The sequence below is a fragment of the Drosophila nasuta genome, chromosome 2L (genome assembly GCF_023558535.2).
Source record: "Drosophila nasuta strain 15112-1781.00 chromosome 2L, ASM2355853v1, whole genome shotgun sequence".
NCBI classification, from domain to species: Eukaryota; Metazoa; Arthropoda; class Insecta; order Diptera; family Drosophilidae; genus Drosophila; species Drosophila nasuta.
Window position 1 is genome coordinate 1,926,379 of NC_083455.1, and position 18,767 is coordinate 1,945,145.

General features: G+C 39.6%; 5 protein-coding genes across 6 annotated transcripts; 1 reads left to right on the forward strand and 4 right to left on the reverse strand.

The window, feature by feature from the left end:
- Positions 1-269: 269 nt before the first annotated feature.
- On the forward strand, positions 270-1,579 carry LOC132798236 (uncharacterized). Its single transcript, XM_060810021.1, has 2 exons — positions 270-1,121; positions 1,182-1,579. Exons 1-2 carry the CDS (start codon positions 385-387, stop codon positions 1,300-1,302), a joined length of 858 nt encoding a protein of 285 aa, XP_060666004.1. The 5' UTR covers positions 270-384; the 3' UTR covers positions 1,303-1,579.
- Positions 1,580-1,800: 221 nt separating this feature from the next.
- On the reverse strand, positions 1,801-4,088 carry LOC132798235 (double-strand break repair protein MRE11). The gene is made up of 5 exons (XM_060810020.1): positions 3,773-4,088; positions 2,676-3,717; positions 2,459-2,619; positions 2,088-2,400; positions 1,801-2,023 (listed from the first exon to the last, which is right to left on the reverse strand). The coding sequence occupies exons 1-5, from the start codon at positions 3,997-3,999 to the stop codon at positions 1,925-1,927; spliced, it is 1,842 nt and encodes a 613-aa protein (XP_060666003.1). The 5' UTR covers positions 4,000-4,088; the 3' UTR covers positions 1,801-1,924.
- A 433-nt stretch (positions 4,089-4,521) lies between these two features.
- Positions 4,522-6,093, reverse strand: LOC132793286 (lysosomal thioesterase PPT2 homolog). Its single transcript, XM_060803113.1, has 6 exons — positions 5,888-6,093; positions 5,668-5,767; positions 5,566-5,607; positions 5,389-5,496; positions 5,049-5,322; positions 4,522-4,957 (listed from the first exon to the last, which is right to left on the reverse strand). The coding sequence occupies exons 1-6, from the start codon at positions 6,017-6,019 to the stop codon at positions 4,759-4,761; spliced, it is 855 nt and encodes a 284-aa protein (XP_060659096.1). The 5' UTR covers positions 6,020-6,093; the 3' UTR covers positions 4,522-4,758.
- Positions 6,094-6,546: 453 nt separating this feature from the next.
- LOC132793344 (polyglutamine-repeat protein pqn-41) lies at positions 6,547-8,342 on the reverse strand. Of its 2 annotated transcripts, XM_060803248.1 has the most exons (4): positions 8,237-8,342; positions 7,889-7,980; positions 7,714-7,812; positions 6,547-7,629 (listed from the first exon to the last, which is right to left on the reverse strand). In XM_060803248.1, the coding sequence occupies exons 1-4, from the start codon at positions 8,252-8,254 to the stop codon at positions 6,939-6,941; spliced, it is 900 nt and encodes a 299-aa protein (XP_060659231.1). In that variant the 5' UTR covers positions 8,255-8,342; the 3' UTR covers positions 6,547-6,938. The 2 variants fall into 2 exon arrangements, with proteins under 2 accessions (XP_060659231.1, XP_060659311.1); XM_060803328.1 differs by lacking the exon at positions 7,714-7,812.
- A 118-nt stretch (positions 8,343-8,460) lies between these two features.
- On the reverse strand, positions 8,461-18,562 carry LOC132793217 (kinesin-like protein KIF15). The gene is given in 13 exon segments (XM_060802990.1): positions 8,461-8,718; positions 8,784-9,274; positions 9,332-9,449; positions 9,508-9,548; positions 9,606-9,747; positions 9,818-13,033; positions 13,035-13,535; positions 13,537-14,488; positions 16,426-16,581; positions 16,682-17,577; positions 17,652-17,995; positions 18,080-18,202; positions 18,270-18,562. Coding segments are annotated over 13 exon segments (7,260 nt in total). The 5' UTR covers positions 18,403-18,562; the 3' UTR covers positions 8,461-8,571.
- Between the last annotated feature and the right edge of the window lie 205 nt (positions 18,563-18,767).

The window sequence follows — 18,767 nt, forward strand, 5'->3', positions numbered from 1 at the left end:
GAACAACTGTTTAGCTGAATAAGCATCAGCATCCAAGCCATGGGTGAGTAGCTAATGAAAACATGTCAGAGCCATAAAGACGATTAAAGAGAAGGCCAAAATATGGCTAATTTTAATTGGTGCAACAAACAGTGGCAGCCGCTGTTACAGTCCCTCAGTACCGCGGCAGACACATCGCATCTTATTGGCGCACGCCAATTGTTTCCATCTGAGTGCTCAGAAGTGCAATGTGGTCATCCATGGATCGCAATTTATAAAAGCCACGGGCGTACAGCGATTTCGCTGCAGTAGCATCCAAATATCGTTGACGCTTGGCAGCATTGCGGATCGTAGATCGTGCATCGTGGATAGTGGATTATCAACGGAATACATATAGACAATAGAATGTCGCGTCTCGAGTGGTTGTTACTCCTGGCGTGCACCGTCAGCATTGGAGATTTTGCAGATGCCGCAGCTAGCCAAATCCAGCGACGACGCAGACACAGCAGCATAGCTGAGCCTACGACTCCAGAGGCTGACATTTCTGCCAACGATTGGGGATTGGGGCCAGAGCTGGCGCTGGTGCGTCGCGTCTATGATGATTGTCAAGAAAGGAACGACTTCATCGGCTGCCTGAAACAGAAGGCGCTGTATGCTTTGTCACGAGCTCTGGACCAGGACTCGATTAAAATCGTGGATGGCTTGGTTTTGGAGAAGCAGAACGTCAGCGAATCCGATAGCATAATATCTTCTCTCACAGATGCCAGGCAATTCGGTAGTCTTTCGCCCCTTGACCGCGCTTTGCTCTCCAAGGCCGACAAACTAATGCGTACCCATGCGCTGAAGTTCGACATGGATCTGGACATGGGCGTCGAAGGCGGCGTTGGTCGTGGGCACGGTCATAAGAAAAAGAAGAGTAAGAAAGATGGTGGACACATAAAGTACGTTATTGCTGCATTGCTAACTGCGATGGGAATCGCAGGGCCATTGGGCCTCAAGGCGCTGGCAGCAATTGCTGGCAAGGCGCTGGTCATCAGCAAAGTTGCACTGACGATCGCTGGTATTATAGCACTTAAGAAACTGTTCTCCCACGATCACAGCGAAGAAACCAGTTTCCAGGTACATGCTGGGGAGCACAACAGGTGAGATCAATCGTGCTTAATGACTGGCATAATATATATTTATAAAATCAACTCTTTCAGGCGCAACACATACGTCATTCGACCAGTATCCAAAGCAAATTCGAATGTAGGGGTAACGGCTGCCGGTGGAAGCTCCTCGGTTGATCCTTATCGCTACTACTACGAGTATCATCAGCAGTAGACCAATAGCTTCCGTCCGAGTTGCCTGTGCAACTGCGGGTGTGTGTGTATTGATATGTGCAAAGCAAATGCAGCTAGACTACCAAAGAACAAGCCGAACCGAGCTGGACCGATTGCAGCGAGCTTAAAACCTTCAACTACATTGCGTTGTGTCCAGACTGGCGCCTTATCTATGTATATCATAGCTTTAAGTAATAGTGTAAATTTAGACAATTAATGGTGCAGCATACACATCATCCCTCAATTTTCACAACATAATAAACAGAGAGTTAAGTCAATTACCTTATTGTTGTAGATATCCAAAGCAATAATTTAAAACTCCAGTTGAACTTGTTCAACTCCTTCGAACAATGAATATTAAACACTTCTGCATTATTACATACTTATGTCCAAACACAGTTTAGAAATATTTGCTCTAAATTACAATTCTGGAATTTAATACAAAAAGCCCCAATAAAATTAGGACAAACTCATTAGAGAATTCTATTAAAGGATTATAGTGTTCTTTCGTTTCACTGGAATTGAATTGAACATTATAATTTCATTGTGTAATATTACCAAAATTTAATCTTTCTTAAGACCATTTTTTATAAAAATATCAAAATGTGCTTCAAGCATATGAATTAATCGCTATCATCATCAGATATTACATAGGACATAACCTTGGCACTGCGTCCACTGTTGACGGCGCCCAGTAGAGTTTGTTGTTTATCCGAAATGCGCTGTAAAGCAACAACATTAAAGTCTAATAATATCAATCTGTACACTGTGTATAATGCAGCTTACACTTGATGTATCGGTTGGTCGACTGGTTGTTGTAGCACCGCTTGCTGTAGCACGACCGCGTCCACGTCCACGTGCACCTCGTCCTCGTGCTCCTCCACGTATGTTTGACTCTGTTAGGTCAGCATTATTCTCTATCTTTAGCGTAGAGCTAGTTAGAGACGTTGAAACATTTCGGCTAGGACCTGATGTATCCAATGCTTTCAATATATCATCGGCACTGTAGCGGTGCCTAAACTTCGATAATTCTTCATCGATGTTCTCATCATCTGGCAAAGTTTCCATTAAATGCTCAACAGCTCTTTCATTGTAATATCTGCAAATATTTTCAATTAGACGTTGATGGTTTTGTTGTTCGTCAACAATAGACTAACTTGAAAATATTGTCAGCTGCGTTATTATCCTTGTGGTCTACCAAACGATAGGTGATTTCCGCCAATGCTTTCGAGTGCATCAGCTTAAGTGGGTTCTTTGCTTTGGCTTCCTCGAAATAATTATCCACCAGCTGCTCGACCCGCGTTGTATTATCCACCTCCTGAAAAAGGAAACCTATATGAAAGCAATGTATTTAAATTATTTATAAGTGCGCACCATCGCCCGTTGCATCGCTTCTTTGTCAACACTAATCTTATCGCTCTTTATACGCTTGACGAGTCTTTCGAACTTAACAACATCAGAAGGATTGGCCACACGTGTAACAAACATTTGACTGAAGCGTATAGTGTTGAACATGTGCGATTCTTCGGTATAAAGTAGACGCAGTCGTATCAAAGGTTCCAAGGGCTGCTTTGGGTGACCCGTTAAGGATTGACGGGCTTGTTCAATCATTGCCTCAACGCGTTCCTTTGCGAAGTTATATACTTTCGTGGATGCGTCGCCATCGCCCAAATTTAGTCTATCTGCCCAATCTGTGAGGATAACAGAATCAAAGACAAATGGGCGCACTGTTTTCAGTGGCAAAGGTGTAAGATGGAACTTCGTTTTGTATATCTCTAAAATGCCAACATGTTTTCTTTTGGCTTCGCCTTCAGACAACGATGTGGCCACTGATGATCCAGGCTGGGATACATAGAAATCGCGCAGCACATTTAACTCTGGATCGATTCGACAATCGTGTTCGTGTCCCCAGATAACTAAATGTAAGAACGAAGGTAATGCCTCCTCGGGAATGTAGTTCTTAGGCCCACGATCAGCACGGTTCTGATGAATGACCATCAGATGAAACCATTCTTCGTCGACCTCGTTGGGCCCATTGATGACGACTTGAAAATCCTTAAAAAGACGCGCCAAACGGGCATCGTGTATATGACTCAGTCCGTAGAGTCCCAATTTGCTTTCGCCTTTCCGTATTAGAATGGGACTAATCTCCACTTTGGTAAGATCTGTCCAACGCCCAAAGTAATTCACCAGTCCTGTTGTGCTCAACAAATCCAAAGAGCTAAGACGTCCAAAGCCACTTGGATCGTCATGATTGCCGTGTATGGAGAAGACTGGTATGGCGATGTTTAGATTTGGATCTTCGTAATTCACCGATTGATTGACAGCATTATGGAATGAAGACGACTGATCACTTAATATCTCCAAGGAGACTGGTTTATCTCCGAACGTATAGCGCCTCAATAATTCAATGCATCTACAAGAGACTCAAGTATCAAATATACCATTCCATCCAACCATCTCTCACTTACTTGTGGAATGCATTTTGACTAGGAACTGCATCGTGGAACAAATCACCACCCAGTAGAATCATATCCACATCTTCATCTACAGCCATCTGAAGTATTTCCTCAAATGCAATGAAACTATCCTCACCACGCACAGCGTCCTTCTCGCAGTAGCCCAAATGGTTGTCAGTCGCAACCATTATGCGTATCACATTCTCTGCATCTTTGTCAGTGTTGTTGCCGTCTGCCATTTCTGCTTTTCACTGTACAAGTAAACAAAATTAAATACTTGCGTCGAAGCCGCAAACATATTTCACAACTCAGTACGCGGGTCCCCAGCGTTGCATCTATCGATATACCAAGAAGTAAATTGCAAATAAAGCTTTCCGACTGCGAAATACCCAGTATCTATTATTTCGAATTATCAATATACAATTATTTTATATATTATATTTAGATGTTATTATTGGTTAATCAAATCATCTATTTCTAAAGTTTTAAAATAATAGTCTAAGCAAAACCCCTTACTATATTTTATAATATTTTGGGTGTGGAGCCCATTATACCCATGACCGTTTTAAGCTTCGGGTATGGAAAACAGTTGTGCTTGTTCTAAGCGATAAGTCAAGCTGAGCATCGTCGATAATAGTCAAGTGTAAATATCGATAGCATATCGATAGCAACATAATTTAAAAAAAAAACTAGCTGAAGAAATTCAACGTAAATATATAATATAATAATAATAGAAGCGGATTATTTGCTTGTTGTATCATTTTCTAATTTCTAAATGTTTATTAATTGTTCTATATTTGATTCGATAAAAAATGAGCTACATCTCCAAGAAGTAATGTAAAATCTATTATTCTTATTACACATATTAGTAATTTCAGATAATTGTTCACTTTGTACATAGCATAAATATGTAAATATGCACAAATCAGTTAAAAAGTGAAAAATCCATTATTCCAATCACAGCCTCCATCTCGCACCATGGCCAAACAAACGCATGTTTAATCCAAGTAAGGCATTATAACTTGATTGATTACTTTTCGGTTTGTATGCCACGAAAGATGATGTACAAATGGCTTTACAATAATTATTAATTTTTCAGCTTCCAGCAAGGTTTTCAGACCGATCGAATCATCCATAAATATTTTTCGCTTATTAAAAGGAACCACGTCCAATGAGTCATTGAAGTAACTAAAATGACTAAAAGACCGCAAATAATATATCATAAATATTAAAAAAAGAGTTCGATTCTTAAGTTCAATTATAAGTTAACAGTAACGTTATGTTGTACCTCGATTGCCAAGGAGTTATTACACCATCATTAGGACCACCAATCAGGACAAGCTTATCCAGGCGCACCATTCCCATTTTGAATGACGTTGAATTTGAGGTAATCTTTTCATTGTTAATTAACGGCAAGAATTCGCTATACTTCATGTATAGCGACTGCCTACGTGGGTCATTCCAATATCCACCAATAGATGTATGTTGTCCGACCTTAGAATAAAATAGTTCAAAGGCAGTTATCGCTGCTAGATCCGGAAATATGAGATGCAAGAAACTTGCTGTAAACAGATTAATATAAAAGCTTATTCATATTCTATATTCATAATCTCATAATCGTTACATACTTCCGTATTGGCCTGCCTGTGGTGATGATAACGAAATGAACGTTTTCACATTGTGATTCGGTAGACTTTGGATCGCTGCCCTTGCTAAGAGTCCGCCTTGCGAATATCCTTCAAACAAAGTTAAACATTTCGATATTTATACTCGGTAACCAAAAAGTTAATGCATTCACAGCTCACCTAACACAATTATACCCTCAGGATGCAGTCTTCCAATTTGATCTTGATAATTTAGTATATATTATTAAGGTAATAAAAATAGTCAAATATATGTTAACATACCTATATACTCTCTAAACTGCTCAACTTGCCACCAATCATTCTCCAGGCTGTACCAACCATCGAATTTATCGCAATTGTACACAACTGTACCGGGATGCAGCTGCAATAAATGCAATCAAAATTCGGGAAATCCATCATTGACATCAGTTTGACTTTGACCGCATCGCAATAAAAATAAACAATAACAAAGGATGATTCGCTTTCATGTCGTATATAATACCTTTTCGATATGTCGCACTAAAAGTGTCATGGATTCAGCACCAGACAGAATTCCATGAAGTATTACCACTGGCTTGTATGCATTTGCTCCAATAAAATTTAAGCATAAAATTAGAAAACTTCTAATCCACATTTTGACCTCAAAAACAAAAATAAACAAACAAGTAAACAATTGTTGAACCAAATACTTTTTGCATATTTTGAGTAGATAGGAAGGCATCGATACCAACATTGAATGATATCGATGTATTAAAAACATCGGTAACATCTGTTAAGCATCTGTGGAGCAATACTATTAAATATATTGCAATGCTGTAAAGTTAGGAGTAAAACAGGAAAGGTATGCTGGTCACAGGTAGATGGCTGTCGTCGAGACAGCCAATATACTCTTTCGATGGAATTAACTTGGCTAATAGCCTATACATTATTTACATTACAATGCCAATGTCATTTTTTTTACCTCTACAGAACTATGATTACGGATAAGTAAATAAGTTAATAAAATCTGAACTATAAAATTGTTACAGTTCTATTACAAACATGTTAAGCGTAATGTGAACCTCAGAAACTACAATTAAAAATAACTTAAATACATTTAATAATTGAATTCCTCTGAATATTTTTTCTATTGAATTTTGCTAAAACATAAATTACCTGATATAGTATTATTGTTTTTTATTTATTTTGAACTTACACTTTTGTTATGTTCTTTAAACTATTGAATATCGTCTTAAATTAAGTTTTAAGTGAGCCTAACGATTGTATCTAAATGTTTTGTGTCTCACCTATTAATAAGACTAACTGAGCCAATCAACGTGTGTCAGTTAAATTTTGTATTGACTTTTTACAATTCGTTACAATTCAGGGTTTTTTTTGCGTTTTGTGTGTATCAAATATGACAACGCTTAACAGTTTAGGCTAGTGTGGTGTAAAATATATGAAAGTTTACTTGAATGTAATTCTGAAGCTGTTTTTTTTTTTTAACATTAAATCTAGTAATAGAAATCGTCAACTAGATCAAGCGACGCTTCACCATTGGCCGGCAACAAATTTCACCCTGCCACCTCCTCGCTAACAAAATCAAGCTTGACAACCTCCGCGGGCAAACATTCTTCGACGTCTACCTCATTTTCCTGTAGATTAATGCGATTCAGTGTCATCGAGACATCCGGGCCACATTTGAGACTCGCACTTGCAGTCGATGATGGATTCGAGGTAGTGCTCACAACGTCGTCAGCCACAACAACAGCTCCAACAGTTGCACTGGATGATATAACTGTTGTTGGGGCAGGTACAATAATTTGCTGCTGCTGTGTCGCCGCAGATGTTACAACAACAGTGTGAGCTTGCTGAGCTTGCACTGCCGTAGTTGATGTGGGCTGCTGTATGATGATGTTCTCTGTAATGGTAGGCGTGTTGGCATTGGAGGATGCAGCCGCAGCTGCCGCTGCCTGTTGTGCGGCAGCCAAGGCGGCGGCTTTCTGCTGCTGCATTTGCTGAAATTGTTTGATTGTCACAGTTGTTGTTGTCGTTGTTGTCTGTGGCTGTAGTACAATTTGTTTCGTTGGCTGCTGTATTATGTGTGACTTGAATACGTGCGGCTGCTGCTGCTGTTGTTGCTGAACAACTGGCAATTGCTGCACTGTTTGAATGACGTGTTGCACCTGCTGCACGGGCACTTGTTTGGCCGGTATGCCAGCATCCTCAAAAGCCTTTTTCTTCAGCGCCTGTCGTATTTGAGAGCTGCAAATGGAAACAAAGGAAGAGATTCGATTAATGTTGTTTGTTTGACGTAATCATGTTCTCTCGCTATGTAACTCGACTTACACTGTGCGCGTTTTAATGCTTAAACTGATTTTGCTCAGATCGTCCGAGAAGCGCATTATGGACGAGTGCAACATGTCAATTTCCTCGTCTGTCCATTTGCTGCGATAGCGAGGGAACACGAAATCAATGCATATCAACGTTTCTAAATAACTAAAATAAGATATCGAGCACTTACCCACTTGGTGATTCCGCATTTGGATGCAATTGCATAGTCAAGTCTCCCAGCTTGCTGAACGCTTGTCCCGCGGCTGTAAAAATCTCCCCAACCTACGTATAGATGAAAATCATATTAGGCTTATCGTGGCAACTGGCGGTTTGTTTGGATTCGCGTGCGTTGCAAATTCAAAACAAACGCGCCCTTTCCCCTCATGAAACAAACAATTTTTTGCTTCCACTCGCAGCCGAAGGAGTGAGACAAAATGACAAGACAGAGCCGCCATTCTACTGCACGATTTAATTGACCCACTATATTACGTTACTTTGATAAGGACACCCCCGTTGTTTATAATTGCATTTAACATACCTTTGTTGCCGAATTCATGGCCAACTTAATCAAAATTAATTTTTTTTAATATAAAATTTAATACGACCGTGGTGGCTTGTCGATAAACGGACGATAATGCAACACTGCGACGCTACGTGCCAAATATTTATATCAAATTTATCGAAACAAGAAATATCGATTACTCCTGAAGTGCACAAATCCGTCACGATAAGATATCGAATTAGAAATAAAAACAACGCTCACTATAAATAGAACACTTAACGTTGAAATTATTATATTGAGTACAAGTAAACAACTGTTGAAATACTATACAAATAATCACTAAACATAGTAATACTAAGGAAAACTATTTATTATGTAGAACATGCTGCTGTTACGGCTGTGCCAGCGCCTTTGCGCAATTCTTCTATCTCATCCTTTCGCAATTTTAGAGCCTTTTTGGCGTATTCATATTTATTGGTGAGCGTAGCTATCTCCTTTTTCTGTATCTCCAATTTGGACTGAAAAGGAAGAAGAAAATAGAATCGAAAATATATCTAAAGTGTATTTTATGCTGGGTGCCTACCTTAAGCAAATTAATTTGACCGATTGTCTGGGAAGAAATATTGGAAGTATCGCTATTTTCATTCTGTTTTAATCTCTCTTCCAGATCCTTTATATGATTGTAGCGATGTCGACACACCTGGATACAGTCGTTTAATTTCTCTGTTGTCTTTTTGAGCTCCACCACTAAGTCGGACTCTGTTTGAGTCTCAACACTCGTTAGCTTTTGAAGTGGAATCGCAGCGCAATTACTGCTAGACGAGATGGCAGCAGATGCGGAGAATGCGTTAACTTTACTCATAAGATCGGAGTTCTTACTCTTCATTCGCTTAATTTCATCTCGCGACTTTTGCTGCTCTTCCTGTAGGCGCTTCTTCAATTGAGCATTTTCTTCTTTCAACGGATGATTTTTCAGCTCGATGCTCAGTGCGGTCACTTTGCTCTCCCTTACGAACAGCTCGAATTGGCATTCTTTCAACTTACGATCGAGTTCCGTGCAATTACAGTTGGTATCTGCATAAAATATTATTAGCTTAACCAGTCGTTGCATATTTCATATATGGAACTTACCCACAGGATCTGTCATACAGGCTACGTGTCGGGAATCATTCCAATATGACTGACGTCGCTCGTCGTGAGTACTAATCCGCCTATTTCTGCGCACCTCCGACTCAGAGATTAACGATTTCTACGGAGCATATCAAAGTTTAATGTTCTTTCTTATAATTTCAAATCGGAGAACTTACCCGCGGTATATGATGATCCCGATCCAAACTCTTTCGAGGAGCTGGTGAAGTATTTGATGTAGTTGAATCAAACGAAATATTACTGCAATTTGATTTACTTTTTAAATCCATCTCCAATTTCTGCACAATCTCATTTGTACTGCAAAGTTTTTCCTCCAAATTGCGTTTGTCCTCCAATAAACTAGAAATGGTTGCATCCAAACGTTCTCGTTCAGCTTGTAAACTATTTTGATTAGATTTCTGTAATTACCGTATGATGGATTAGTTAGACAATTTCAGTATATATTTCAGTGTATAACAATAGGCTTACCAGCTTATCAAATTCTATTTGTAACTCTTTAGCTCTGAGGACCATTTCCTCACTTGCAGCACTTGCCGCCAGTTGGGCTTTAAGCTCTTGCACGGTCTGTTGCAATGAATCGCAGTCAGTCTGCTTAGCTTTGAGCTGCAAATCTGATTGTCGCAATGAAGCATCTAATGCAGCTTGTTTAGAGTCTAGCTGAGACACTGCTTTTTGCAAAGATTGTTGCAGAGAATTACATTCAGCCTGCTTTACTTTAAGTTGAGACTCTACTTGATGCAAGTTGCTTCTTGATTCTTGTAAGAAATTATGCAGAGAATTACATTCCGCTTGCTTCGCTTTGATTTGTGACTCAGCTGTCTGCACAGCAGTATGGGCCTTTTGCTTAGAATCTAACTGAAGCTGCGTTTGATTTAAAGTTAGCTGCAATGCATCGAGGGCATCTTGCTTATTCTGTAGCTGAGACGCTGCTTGTTGCAATGACTGCTGCAGAGAACTACATTCCGCTTGCTTCGCTTTGAGTTCTGACTCTACTTGTTGCAACGAACAGTCAGCCGCATGTTTGGCTTCTAACTTACATTGCAGATCCTTGAAAGACATCTGCAACGCATCGAAGGCAGCTTGTTTAGTTTCTAATTCACAAGTTGCTTGTTGCAAGGACTCTTTCAATGCATTACATTCGGCCTGCTTTGTTTTAAGTTGCGACTCTGCTTGTTCCAACGAATCATGGGCCTCTTTGTTATCCTCTGACATTTGCTTTATAGCCAGCTGCACTGCATCGAATTCGGCTTGCTTACAGTCTAACAGAGAAGTTGCTTGTTGCAATGACTGCTGCAGAGAACTACATTCCGCTTGCTTCGCTTTGAGTTCTGACTCTACTTGTTGTAACGAACAGTCAGCCGCTTGTTTGGTTTCTAACTTACACTGCAGATCCTTGAAAGACATCTGCAACGCATCGAAGGCAGCTTGTTTAGTTTCTAATTCACAAGTTGCTTGTTGCAAGGACTCTTTCAATGTATTACATTCGGCCTGCTTTGTTTTAAGTTGCGACTCTGCTTGTTCCAACGAATCATGGGCCTCTTTGTTATCCTCTGACATTTGCTTTATAGTCAGCTGCACTGCATCGAATTCGGCTTGCTTACTGTCTAAGAGAGAAGTTGCTTGTTGCAATGACTGCTGCAGAGAACTACATTCCGCTTGCTTCGCTTTGAGTTCTGATTCTACTTGTTGTAACGAACAGTCAGCCGCTTGTTTGGTTTCTAACTTACACTGCAGATCCTTGAAAGACATCTGCAACGCATCGAAGGCAGCTTGTTTAGTTTCTAATTCACAAGTTGCTTGTTGCAAGGACTCTTTCAATGCATTACATTCGGCCTGCTTTGTTTTAAGTTGCGACTCTGCTTGTTCCAACGAATCATGGGCCTCTTTGTTATCCTCTGACATTTGCTTTATAGTCAGCAGTACTGCATCAAATTCGGCTTGCTTACTGTCTAACAGAGACGTTGCTTCTTGCAAGGACTGCTGTAATGTATCACAATCGGTCTGTTTGAGTTCAAGTTGCGACTCAGCTTGATGAAGAGTCTGCTTCAATGTAAGTAGCTGCGAATTTGTCTCATCTGCGCTTTTTTGCAAAATGTTGAATTCAGTTTGCTTAATATTTAGTTGCGTCTCTTGCTGTTGCAGCGTTTGCTGTAGGGTGTTCCACTCAGTTTGCTTAGCCTTTAGCTGCGACTTCAACTGATCGTTGCTTTGTTGCAAATTCGCGTTATGTTCACGTTCCTGATTCAAGAGCTCTTGCGAAGCGGCCAGTTTGTCGTTCGAAGCCTCTAGCTCGAGCTTTCTCTTTAGCAATGCTTCCATCTTGAAGTTAAGTTCGGCCTCTGAACTTATCAATTCCTCTATTTTGCGATTATATTGATGTGCCTGCTCCGACATTTCTTTTTCTAGATCATGTAGCTTTTGAGTATATGCGGCCTCCGCGGAACTAAAGTTATTCTTTGCTTCCTGAGTATAATCTAGTTTCGATTGCAAGCTCTCCAACTGCGTTCTATGTGTCGTTACTTCATTCTGAGCCAATAACAATGCGCTTTCAAGTTCGTCTGCTTTCTTTTCCAATAACATGTTGTGCTCCTTTGTCTTAGCTAAAACTTCTTGTATTTGCTGCCGTTCTAAATTAAGTTTCTCAATGTCGCTGGCCATTAGGTTCGCCTGTCTCAATTCTTCTTGGAGATCGCTAATTTTTTCAGTGTATGTTTCTAATTGTTCGCTGTACTCAGACTTTGCTTTACTATTAGCTTCTATGGCATTCTCTAATTCACGGTTCAATTTGCTTGTTTCGATTTGTCGCACATTTTGTTCAGATTCAAGTTCTTGAGACAAACGCTGAATGATTTGTTTGTTATCATCCACAACAGCTTGTAGCGCGTTCTTTTCCAGTTCTAAGCTGTCTAAGTTTAGTTTTAATTGCTCGAAATCTTTAAGTTGTCTTTCATATTTTTCATGCAGATTTTTAAGCTTTTCATTAGACAATATTTCGAAGTCTGCGTATGCTTTTACTTTCTCATTGTCTTCCACCATGAAGCTTAACTTATCTTGCAGCTCCACAATGGTTTTCTTACTCTCATCATAGAGTGATTCCAGTTCGTGTTTTTCTTGAATAAATTGTTCCCTTTCAGCAGCAATTTCTGCATTAGCAGCCAACAATTTAGCTTCACCTTCGGAATTGAGTTTTTGTAATCGATCTTCCCATTCGGTATTGTATTTATGGAGGTTCTCTCGGTATCTACTCTCGCTTACCTCAATCTTTTGCAAAAACTCTAAATTAGCATTATCAAGTTCATCCTTATTTATCTTCTCCTGTTTAGCGAATTCCACCCTGGCAATGTCCAGTGTCAATTGCAAATGCTGAAGATGCTTTTCGTATTCTGCTTTCGAACTATCAATGTCCGCGGCCAGATTGAGACGTTCCTCTAGCGTTTCCTCTGCTTTAATGCTACGCTCTGTTAGCTTTGCATTGGATTCCTGTAACTGATCAATTCGATTGGCATCGGCTGCCAATTTGGTAGCCTGCAGATCAAGCAGTTGTTGCTGTTGTTGAACATTCGAACGAAGTTCTACTATCTGCACATCCATGGATAAACAACGCTCATTTAGCTCCTGCATCTCCAATTGCATCGTTTCAATAAGCTCATCCTTTTGTTGAACCACAATTAATTGTTTTTTTAATTTCAGTCTGCAACTGTTTGAGTTCGCCATTCAATTGGGCGAGCCTTTCCTTGAGAATACCAATTTCTTGCTCCTGCTCAAAATCAATATCAGGCGCAATCATAGTACTTGTGCTCTTTGACAAACTATCGTTAATAGTGGTCTCTTTAACCTTCTCCTGCAGCTCTTCGCAGACCATCGTCATTTCAGCATGTTGTTTCTCGAGCGACTCGATCTGACGTTGATAGTCCTCCACTTTGTTTACTATCACAGATTTCTCCAACAACTCAGACTGCAGATTTGTCATCTGTTCGCGCATCTCATTTATTGTGCTTTCGGTGGCTTCCAAAAGCTGATTTTTTTCATTAACTTCTTTCTCTAGTTGTTCAATGTGTGCATGCAATCGATCTGTCTCCAATGGCGTCTTTTTCAGAGTCTCCTGCAGCGCAGTGAACTGTTCTCGCAAACTATCACCGTCTTGCACACTATCAACAAGCTGATTGGAAAGATCATCGTATTCTCCCCTGCAAGTCGCAATATTTGGTCTCCATATTGGCCAAGTTCGCCATGAGCTCCTCATTGCTCGTCTTAAGCTGCTGTACAAGAGCTTCGTGAACATCGGAGACAGTTGTTTCTAGAAGTTTCAATTGCATTTCCTCAACACATTGTTTTAATGTACTGATTTCCCTCTGCAAACTTTCATTCTCAGTCTGCAACATCTTGTGCTCTTCTTCTGTAGAACTAGCAGTGCGTTCCAATATCTCATAATCGTGTTGTAAAGCGTTGTACTTCTGCTGAATCTTGTCATATTCATCTTGCATTATCTTTATAAGCTCCTCATGACGAAGCTGCGCTTGCTTGAGATCATCACATTTTCCTTGCAGCGTAAACTTGGCCTCCTCTGCAGAGATAACATTACGGCTTAGACGATCGCACAACTCCGTCTTCTCAGCCACATCACTGGTTATTTGCTTATAGGCATTCTGAACGCCTTCAAGCTGAGCACGAGTGTTGGCGATATCTGCTCTCAACTGTTCACATTCACAATCAATTGCAACAGCACCATTTTTGTCGTTGGGCTTATTGTTATATTCCTCTAATAGGCGTTCCAAATCTACACATTTGCGACAGATCAGTTCGCAGCTAGTTTCCAGAGCCGGGCAAATGGAACGCATATGATCATCTTTGCTGTTCCGGAGTACCTCACTCGACAGATCATTTAGCGACTTTTGCAGATTTTCGATGGTACTGTCCTTTTCCGACAACGCCGTAAGCAATTCATTTTCTCTTAGTTTTGATTTTGACTTATGACTTGTAAATTCAAACTCCAGCTCGACGGCAGCACGATTCTCCATGTCCAATCTTTCCGCGGTTGCCTTTAGCGTTTTTAGTTGTTCTTCGTAACTTGCAATTTTTTTATCGGCTTCCTCCTTGGACTTCCTCAGATCATCGACTTGGGCTTGTAAGTCTTCCGAACTAAAAGTGATTATAATTATTAATTATAAATTATAATTTATCAAGTACACCATGAAATAATATGTGTATCGTGTAGCAGGTTTGATAACTATAACTACAAATAATTGCAGTTGTTTTTATTAATTCGATTTATAGTAAATGCAGGCCAAAATTAATTCCAGTACATAAAAATTATTTACTACTTTGAAACTACTTGCCTATCGTACGCTTCATACTTTATACTAATATATCATTGCTTTTCGTCATAATCGGCTCGTAAATTAATTTTATCAAAGTGTTTTTCAACAATACTCCTTAAAACATACTGCATATTGAATGTAGTCACCCGTTGCATTGGGGTCCAATTTCTCCCAGACCAGTATTTTGACAATTATAGCGAGCGCCCTAAAAATAGAAGCTGCAGCTGTTGCCTCCAGATAATCAAACGACAGCATTCCCAATTCCAATTGCTGTTGAGCCCTGCACCTAACATATACAAACTATACATATGTACATGCGGTTTGTTGATGCATTGGTATTTTTACTCACACGCTTTGGCGGCTGTATGGCCTAATTTAGTTGGGAGTGAGAGTTACATCAGAGTTACGTCGTCTTCAATAACGACGTCAGACGAGCCCTGAGCTCGTTGAAACGGAACGCAGTTCAATGTTCGTCCGCCGTTCACAATACACAATATTAATCGACACAGTGCTGGTGCGGCTAAGACGTCATTCAAGCTGGTTGATTGGAAATAACTTTTGCTTATCGACAACGTTGCCGCCATTTAAGATCGTTATGTTGATCGGTAGTGGTATTGCCGAGAGTCGATTTCCATTCGCAAACTCGATCACAACACCCATACTAATATTCCAGTGCTATCACAACAACCGCAACAACAAATACTGGGTTTTACTGCGATTTTTTCCTATACAAAAAACACTTTGTTTATCTTTCTGTTTTATTTTGATATTCACTTCGTGTGCGTCGCTCTCTCTCTCTCTCTCTCACGCGTCGTAACTTTGCACAAATGAGTCGGAATGACAACGCATCGTGAACACACAGCATATTAGAAGAGAATCTCAACAAGATCACCACGAAGTGCTTTTTCACCTGCAGTGGTGAATTTTACATTTTCAAATTGCCGGCCGGCATAAAATGATAAATGATTCGTAAAACACAATTGCTTAAGGCAACTGCTCAATTTTTGACATAAAATTTTGGGCAATTTTAAAGGTATTTTAAACTTAAAAGCGATTAATTAATGGGTCTTTGAAATCCAAAAATTACAATAGGATTGGAAACACAGAGCTAATAAGATCGCTCAATAGATGAAATGAGTACGGAAATAGAAAAAAAAATTGTCTTCACTTGTGATGAAATAATAATTAAAATTATTTGAACATTGAATACACAAATAATATTTAAGGTAGTAGGGCAAGACAAAGGTGAAGTTTCTAGTATTTCCAAATCGAATCCAAAAATGAATATGGATTCATTTGAGCTGAAAGGATTATATATGTCCCAATCATGGTTCTACGATCAGAAAGGAAGGGAAAATTTGTAAGTAAAAGTCTACTGCGATTGAAGGGCGAATAATCGAATGTTAATTTAGACCACGAAAGCCGAACAGCAGAAGAGGATTTTGTATAGATTCTAAAAAATATAAAGTTCAGATACAGAACACCAGATACAAAAGTTAGTATAATGAAGATAGGGGGAATAAATCCAATAATGAAAATATATCTGAGTATGGTTTGAGTAACATTAATTACGGAACTGTAATTAGTAGTTCTATATATACAGTCAGATGTAAAAACTTTGTTTAGCGCACATAACAATTTTGAAGATATATTCTCGAATAGATATATTTGAATCAAAGAACGGTGAATGGGACAGGTCCCTTTTTTAATGGCCTGACTTGGTACCAACGGTTCCTTAAAATATCTTTCTGAACTCACCGCTGCAACAAATTTTGTCTCTCTGTCTGCAGTTCATCAACTCGAGCTGTTGCCGTAGATAACTTTTCATTTAGCTCGTCCCATTCTGTATTAATCTGTTGCTCTATTTTTGTGAAGGCTTCCAGCTCCACAAGCTTGCGTTCAAGCAATTCTCTACTACATTTGCATATTTAAGTTGACGAATGTATATGAATGAAGGGGTGAATGTAATTGTATAAATGTGAATGAATATTTTTATAGATGAATCTGTACTCACCCTTTTGCCCCCATTTGAGCTAAGGTTGGAGTTAGAGTAATTGTTCTCATTCTGGAGTGATCTGCGGTGAGCTGATGAGTTGCCTGCTCAAAGTTGGGTTCGACAGACATAGTTTCTTCTTTGACTTCCAGGGATTTCATAATGTTTATAGTTTTGGACCCGGCTAAAGCTCTTTGGGTTGGACGGTTAGTTGTAGGATAGAAGCTGGGCTTCGGTAAATTTGAGTGTTTTATACTGGCATGGGGCTTATTCGACCCAATAGCTACTGGGATTTCTTGAGAGCCTGTGGACGTTTCCTCCAGATTCGATGACGCTGGACACCATGTACGTCGTCGATTTTTATTGCGATCAGTAATTGTATTGCTTGTAATAATCTTGAGCGTATCGGTCTTAATTCTCTGCTCTAAGAGCCTTACTTTAATCTGACTTTCATTTTTTGCTTGCTCTTCGGCTAAGCGATCTTTAAGTAACTTTATCTCACGCTCTAAGCGTTTCATCATTGTCGCATCCGATACAATTTCATTTAATTGTGGCTTTAGATGGATTTTCTTCGCACGCATTGCAAAATTTAATGTGGATTGCGATTCCTCCATTATTGATGGGCGAATGGTGCAAATTATGGATGTGAATGCGTTGCCTCCAAGCGAAGCCTGCAGAATGCGAGTCAGTTTCGAGTCCCGATAACTAACATATTTATTATCTTCGTTCTCAGCCAGACTTTTAATCACATTGCTTAAGAAGTGAAGGCTTTTGTTAATATGACTTCCCTCTTTTAACCGAGCACCCCTTGCACCAGTCTGATCGGCTCGTTCAGAGCCAGCTAGATCCACGAGGTTCAGTATGCTCTGAATCACAGCATCGTCGTCACTGCGATCGGCTTTGCGGGATTCAATGATCTTAAAGAAAATAATTTATAAATGTGAATGTCACGAATACAATTATGTTGAGTTAATAATTATGAGTATCGTACTATGCGAAATATGGCATGCGATCGACTGGAACGTTCATTCATGTTCGTCTCACCGACAGTGCGCTCTTTGTTACCCAAGCAGAGGAACTGCAGTAAGTCATCCTCGCTGGTTATAATGCATTCCTCGCAATTTACATTCACCATGCCATTGCTTTCAAATATTTTAAGATCTTGATTTTTCTTGTTGAGTAAATCATAGATCTTTTCGTTGTAGATCTCGATGTATCCCACACGAAGCAAGAAATCCCGATCACTATGATTGGTGATCTGATTGAAGATCTCCTTGGCAGCCAAGACCATTACGCCTGGATTCTGCTGGTCTCCCATCATTGTATAGGTTTTTCCTGTCAAGGCAATAACAATGTGAACAAAGTGGGTCAAACTCATGGTATAAATAATTTAGGCTAAAAATAATATACACAACTTACCAGAAGATGTTTGCCCATAGGCGAAAATAGTGCCATTGAAGCCTCTCACACAGGCTTCGACGATATGTTTTGCCATGCCATCGAAAACTTCTTGGTTATTGGAGCCCTGATCGTACACATAATCTGCAAATATTGTTTACGGCCATATTTATTGTTTGTTGTTTTTCTTTTGTAAGTGTGTGTTGCTCACCGAAAACACAGGGATCTGCTTGGCTGTCCAATGGTTGAATGGCTCGTTTGTCCTTCACTTGCCATAATGTAGGCAGCTCCGGCTCACATGGACGCACCTTAATGCAGACTTGAATAGAGCTTTTAGTGGACATATTTCACAAAACAGGACAATACTTGTTAACATGAATTTCGATTTTACATTGACTTTTCTACAGTTAATTCGAACAAATGCCGCTTTCGCGCTGCTTCTTCTTCAAACGCGACAATCAACATAAAACCAGCGTCGTGGTAATATCGATAAAACACAGACAAAAGAATTGCCTGCTATCGAACAACCGAGATTTGACATTCACTGTGGACGCCTGCTGCTTTACACATTGACAGGGTTGGCGAAAGTAAATAAATTTAAAATGCAGTTCAAATTTAAATATTTATTTGAACTTATCTAAAGAGAAACACATTGGTAGTTCTTCATAACGCGATTTTATTTTCATATTAATAAATATTTATAACTTTC

Coding starts and splice junctions, on each gene's coding strand:
- LOC132798236 (XM_060810021.1), top strand. CDS start 385: ATGTCGCGTCTCGAGTGGTTGTTACTCCTGGCGTGCACCGTCAGCATT. Junction 1,122..1,181: donor CATGCTGGGGAGCACAACAG/GTGAGATCAATC, acceptor CAACTCTTTCAG/GCGCAACACATACGTCATTC.
- LOC132793286 (XM_060803113.1), bottom strand. CDS start 6,019: ATGTGGATTAGAAGTTTTCTAATTTTATGCTTAAATTTTATTGGAGCA. Junction 5,608..5,667: donor GCAGTTTAGAGAGTATATAG/GTATGTTAACAT, acceptor TAAATTATCAAG/ATCAAATTGGAAGACTGCAT. Junction 5,497..5,565: donor TGAGGGTATAATTGTGTTAG/GTGAGCTGTGAA, acceptor CTTTGTTTGAAG/GATATTCGCAAGGCGGACTC.
- LOC132798235 (XM_060810020.1), bottom strand. CDS start 3,999: ATGGCAGACGGCAACAACACTGACAAAGATGCAGAGAATGTGATACGC. Junction 3,718..3,772: donor AGTCAAAATGCATTCCACAA/GTAAGTGAGAGA, acceptor AGTCTCTTGTAG/ATGCATTGAATTATTGAGGC. Junction 2,024..2,087: donor GACCAACCGATACATCAAGT/GTAAGCTGCATT, acceptor GTTGCTTTACAG/CGCATTTCGGATAAACAACA.
- LOC132793344 (XM_060803248.1), bottom strand. Junction 7,813..7,888: donor AATGCGGAATCACCAAGTGG/GTAAGTGCTCGA, acceptor TCGCTATCGCAG/CAAATGGACAGACGAGGAAA. Junction 7,630..7,713: donor AGCATTAAAACGCGCACAGT/GTAAGTCGAGTT, acceptor TTCCATTTGCAG/CTCTCAAATACGACAGGCGC.